This window comes from Nicotiana tomentosiformis, chromosome 7 (genome assembly GCF_000390325.3).
Source record: "Nicotiana tomentosiformis chromosome 7, ASM39032v3, whole genome shotgun sequence".
Taxonomy (NCBI): Eukaryota; Viridiplantae; Streptophyta; class Magnoliopsida; order Solanales; family Solanaceae; genus Nicotiana; species Nicotiana tomentosiformis.
In genome coordinates, this window is record NC_090818.1 from 48,836,578 (window position 1) to 48,841,230 (window position 4,653).

A 4,653-nucleotide genomic window follows, 5' to 3' on the forward strand; every position below is an offset into this window, starting at 1 on the left:
AACAAAGTATGCAATTTTACAGTTGCTATGGGACGGACCAAGTCGCAAATCCCCAACAGTGCGCGCTCACACGCCCGTCACCTAGCATGTGCGTCACTTCAAAATAGTAGAATGATACGAAATCCGGGGTTTCATACCCTCAGGACCAGATTTACAATCGTTACTTACCTCAAATCGGTCAAATCTCTACCCCGCAATGCTCTTGCCTCTGGACTCGGCCTCCAAATGCTCCAAATCTATTCACAATTAGTATAATACCATCAATATACGCTAATGGAATGAATTCCACAAGAAAAGCTTCAAAATTGGCTCAAAAATCACCTGTGGGGCCCACATCTCGGAACCCAACAAAAGTTACAAAATCCGAAAGCCCATTCAACCACGAGTCTACCCATATCAATTTTTACCAAAATCCGACTTCAACTCGACCCTCAAATCTACAAATCTTATTTCCAAATTTCTAAGTTCCAATCTTCGATTTACACCTCAAAATCATGTAATCTAGTCGGATTATTCGATGATAATTCAATATTATGGAGTAGAAATGATCACAAGGGACTTACCTCAAGTTTTCCTTGAAAATATATCAAAAATCGCCTCTCCTCAAGCTCCAATTTATCAAAAATGGCAAATGGGACGAAGTCCCCATTTTTATAATTCTGCCCAGACATCCTCGGTTCTGCCTCAATCTTGGCCTTCGATCGAGGTCCTCGATCCTGGTTCTCGGTCCTGGCCCTCGATTATGTCTTCGACCTTGACCCTCGACCCTGGGCTCGATCATGCCTTCGATCGTGGCCCTCGACTCTGGGCTCGATCATGCCTTCGATCGTGGCCCTCGACTCTGGGCTCGATCATGCCTTCGATCGTAGCCCTCGACCTTGAGCTCGATCTGGTCTTCGGTCGTCGCCCTCGACCCAGAGCTCGATCTGGGCTTACATCTGGGCAAAAGCAATTTCCAACAGAAGGAAATTGCAGCAGTTGTTCTAGTTCAATTTTTGATCCGTTAACCATCCGAAACTCACCCGAGGCCCTCGGGACCTCAACCAAATATAACAACAAGTTCTAAAACATCATACGAACTTAGTCAAATCTTCAAATCACCTCAAACAACGCTAAAATCATGAATTACACCCCAATTCAAGCCTAATGAACTTTGAAATTTCTAATTTCTACAAACAACTCCGGAATCTATCAAATCACGTCTGATTGACCTCAAATTTTGCACACAAGTCCTAAATGGCATAACAGAGGTATTCCAATTTTCAGAATCGGATTCCGACCCCGATATCAAAAAGTCAAACCCCCGGTCAAACTTCTCAAAAATAAAACTTTCGGCATTTCAAGCCTAATTCCTCTACGGACTTCCAAAAAATATTCCGGACACGCACCTAAGCCCAAAATCACCATACGGAGCTATTGGAATCATCAAAATTCAAATCCGAGGTCGTTTACACATAGGTCCATATCCGGTCCATTTTTCTAACTCAATTTTTTAATTATGAGACTAAGTGTCTCATTTCACTCCGAGTTCCTTCTGGACTCGAACCCACTAACCCGATATAACATAATATAGCTGAATAACACAAAAAGAGTTGTAGAAATGGGAGAAACAGGGTTATAACTCTCGAAACGACCGACCGGGTCATTACACTCCCCTGGCCTCAAAGTCACAGAAGCGACACTGCCTCCACAGAAGCGATCACGCACCTGCGGCCAAAATTGCGCATGTGCGAAACACCAGAACCAGACCTGTAAGTTTTTACCAAAATGGTCTGAAATACGTCTGAAACTCACCTGAGCCACTCGGGACCTCGTTCAAATATTCCAACAACTCCCGTAACATAATACGGACTTACTCTGGGTATCAAATCACATCAAATAATGTCAAAATCACAATTTACACATCGATTCGGACCTTTGAATTTCAATTTTTTCAATTTGCAAAACTCGTGCCGAAATATGTTAAATTAATCCGGAATGACTTCCAATTTGGTACACAAGTCATAAATGATATAACATAGCTATTTAAATTTTTTGAATCTCAATCCGAGTCCGATATCAATAAAGTCAACTCTGCGGTCAAACTTTGGAAATCCTTAGCCTTTAGATTTCTAGTTTCCGTTAAATGGCGATAATTTGAGCTAGGGACTTTCGAATCCAATTTCGGGCATATGCTCAAGTCCCAAATCACGATACGGACCTATCGGTAACTGTCAAAATACTGATCCGAGTCCGTTTTCTCAAAATATTGACCAAAGTCAACTCGGTTAAGTTTTAGAGCTCTATTTCACATTTTAATCCATTTTTCACATAAAAACTTTTCGGAAAATTATACGGACTGTGCATGCGAGTCGAGGAATGAAGAATAGTGCTATTAAAGGTCATAGAACATATAAATGAATGTTTAAATTAAAGATGACATTTTGGGTCATCACATTCTCTACCTCTAAAACAAACGTTCGTCCTCGAACGGAATTAGAAAAGTACTTGAGCTGGTGAAAAGATGTGGATATCTACTTCGCATGTCCGACTCGGACTCCCAGGTAGATGTTTCTACCGGTTGACCTCTCCATTGCACCCGAACTGAAGGATAACTCTTAGACCTCAACTGTCGGACCTACCGGGCTAAAATAGTTACCGGCTCCTCTTCATAAGTCAAATCCTTGTCCAATTGAACTGAGCTGAAATCTAACGCATGGGATGGATCACCATGATATTTCTGGAGCATAGATACATGGAACACCGGATGAACTGCTGATAAACTAGGTGGTAGTGCAATCTTGTAGGCTACTTCACCTACCCTTTCAAGAATTTCAAAGGGTCTGATATACCTAGGGCTCAACTTGCCCTTCTTTTCGAATCTCATTACACCTTTCATAGATAAAACCTGGAGCAATACTCTTTATCCTTCCATGAATGCAACGTCATGAACTTTACGGCCGGCATAACATTTTTTCCTAGACTGAGCTGTGCGAAGTCGATCCTGAATAATCTTGACCTTATCCAACGCATCCTGTACCAAATCGGTACCCAACAACCGAGCCTCTCCCAGTTCAAACCAGCCAACTAGCGAACTACATCGCCTCCCGTATAATACTTCATATGGAGCCATCTAAATTCTCGACTGATAACTGTTACTATAGGCAAACTCCGCAAATGGCCAAAATTGATCCCAAGAACCTCCAAAGTCTACAACACGAGCGCAAAGCATATCTTCCAATATCTTAATAATGTGCTCTGACTGTCCGTCTGTCTGTGGATGAAATGATGTACTCAACTCAACCCGTGTGCCTAACTCATGATGTACAACCTTCTAGAAGTGCGAGGTGAACTGCGTACCTCGATCAGAAATGATAAAAATGGGCACACCGTGAAGACGGACAATCTCGCAGATGTAAATCTCCACTAACCGCTCTGAAGAATAGGTAACTGCTATTGGAATGAAATATGCTGACTTGGTCAACCTGTCCACAATGACCCATACTGCGTCAAACTTTCACTGAGTCCGTGGAAGCCCAACAACAAAATCCATAGTGATACGCTCTCACTTCCACTTAGGAATTTCTAACTTCTGAAGCAAACCACTAGATCTCTGATGCTCGTACTTGACTTGCTAACAATTTAGACACCAAGCTACATATGCAACTATATCCTTTTTCATTCTCCTCCACCAATAAAGTTGTCGCAAATCTTGATTCATTTTGGTGGCACCTGGATGAATAGAATACCGGGAACTATGGGCCTCTTCAAGAATTAATTCACGAAGCCCATCCACATTAGGAACACAAATACGACCTTGCATCCGCAGAACTCCATTATCTCCCACAGCAACCTGCTTGGCACCACCGTGTCGTACTGTGTCCTTAAGGACAAGCAAATGAGGATCATCATATTGTCGTTCTCTGATACGTTCATACAAGAAAGACCGAACAATTGTGCAAGCTAGAATCCAACTGGAATCTGTAACATCTAACCTCACGAACTGATTGGCCAAAGTCTGAACATTGGCAGCTAATGACCTCTCACCAACAGGAATATATGCAAGGCTGCCCGTACGCACAGCCTTTCTACTCAAAGCATCGGCCACCACATTGGCCTTTCCGGGGTGATACAAAATGGTGATATCATAGTCTTTCAACAGTTCCAACCATCTTCTCTGCCTCAGATTCAGGTCTTTTTGTTTGAACAGGTACTGTAGACTACGATGATCAGTGAATACCTCACACGAGACACCGTAAAGGTAATGTCTCCAAATCTTCAGCGCATGAACAATGGCTGCCAATTCTAAGTCATGAACATGGTAATTTTTCTCATGAACTTTCAACTGCCGTGATGCATATGCTATCACTCTGCCATCTTACATTAATACTGCACCAAGTCCAATACGCAATGCATCATAATATACCGTATAAGATCCTGAACCTGTGGGTAATACCAATACTGAAGCCATTGTAGCGACACGCCCGGTCGTTTTGAGAGTAATAGCCCCGATTCCCTATTTACTGTTTCCCCCATATCTTTTTCTGCTTATGTGACTTGTCAGGAGGTTTTGTTTTTGGTTTCGGAGTGTTTTGGGACACTTAGTCCCTAAAATAGAAGCTTAAGTCTTAGGATTTTGACTGTAGTAGGATTTTGACTGTAGTGGGGTTTCTT

The 4,653-nt window shown here is 42.3% G+C and overlaps 1 protein-coding gene across 1 annotated transcript; it reads right to left on the reverse strand.

The window, feature by feature from the left end:
* Window positions 1-3,613: 3,613 nt before the first annotated feature.
* LOC138895573 (uncharacterized) lies at window positions 3,614-4,450 on the reverse strand. The gene is made up of 2 exons (XM_070180278.1): window positions 4,362-4,450; window positions 3,614-4,046 (listed from the first exon to the last, which is right to left on the reverse strand). Exons 1-2 carry the CDS (start codon window positions 4,448-4,450, stop codon window positions 3,614-3,616), a joined length of 522 nt encoding a protein of 173 aa, XP_070036379.1.
* Window positions 4,451-4,653: the final 203 nt, after the last annotated feature.

What these genes read in the sequence shown, in the direction of transcription:
- LOC138895573 (XM_070180278.1), bottom strand. Translation starts at nt 4,450, where the DNA reads ATGGCTTCAGTATTGGTATTACCCACAGGTTCAGGATCTTATACGGTA. An exon ending in GGACTTGGTGCAGTATTAAT is followed by an intron (nt 4,047 to 4,361) that starts GTAAGATGGCAG and finishes GCGTACGGGCAG; the next exon opens with CCTTGCATATATTCCTGTTG.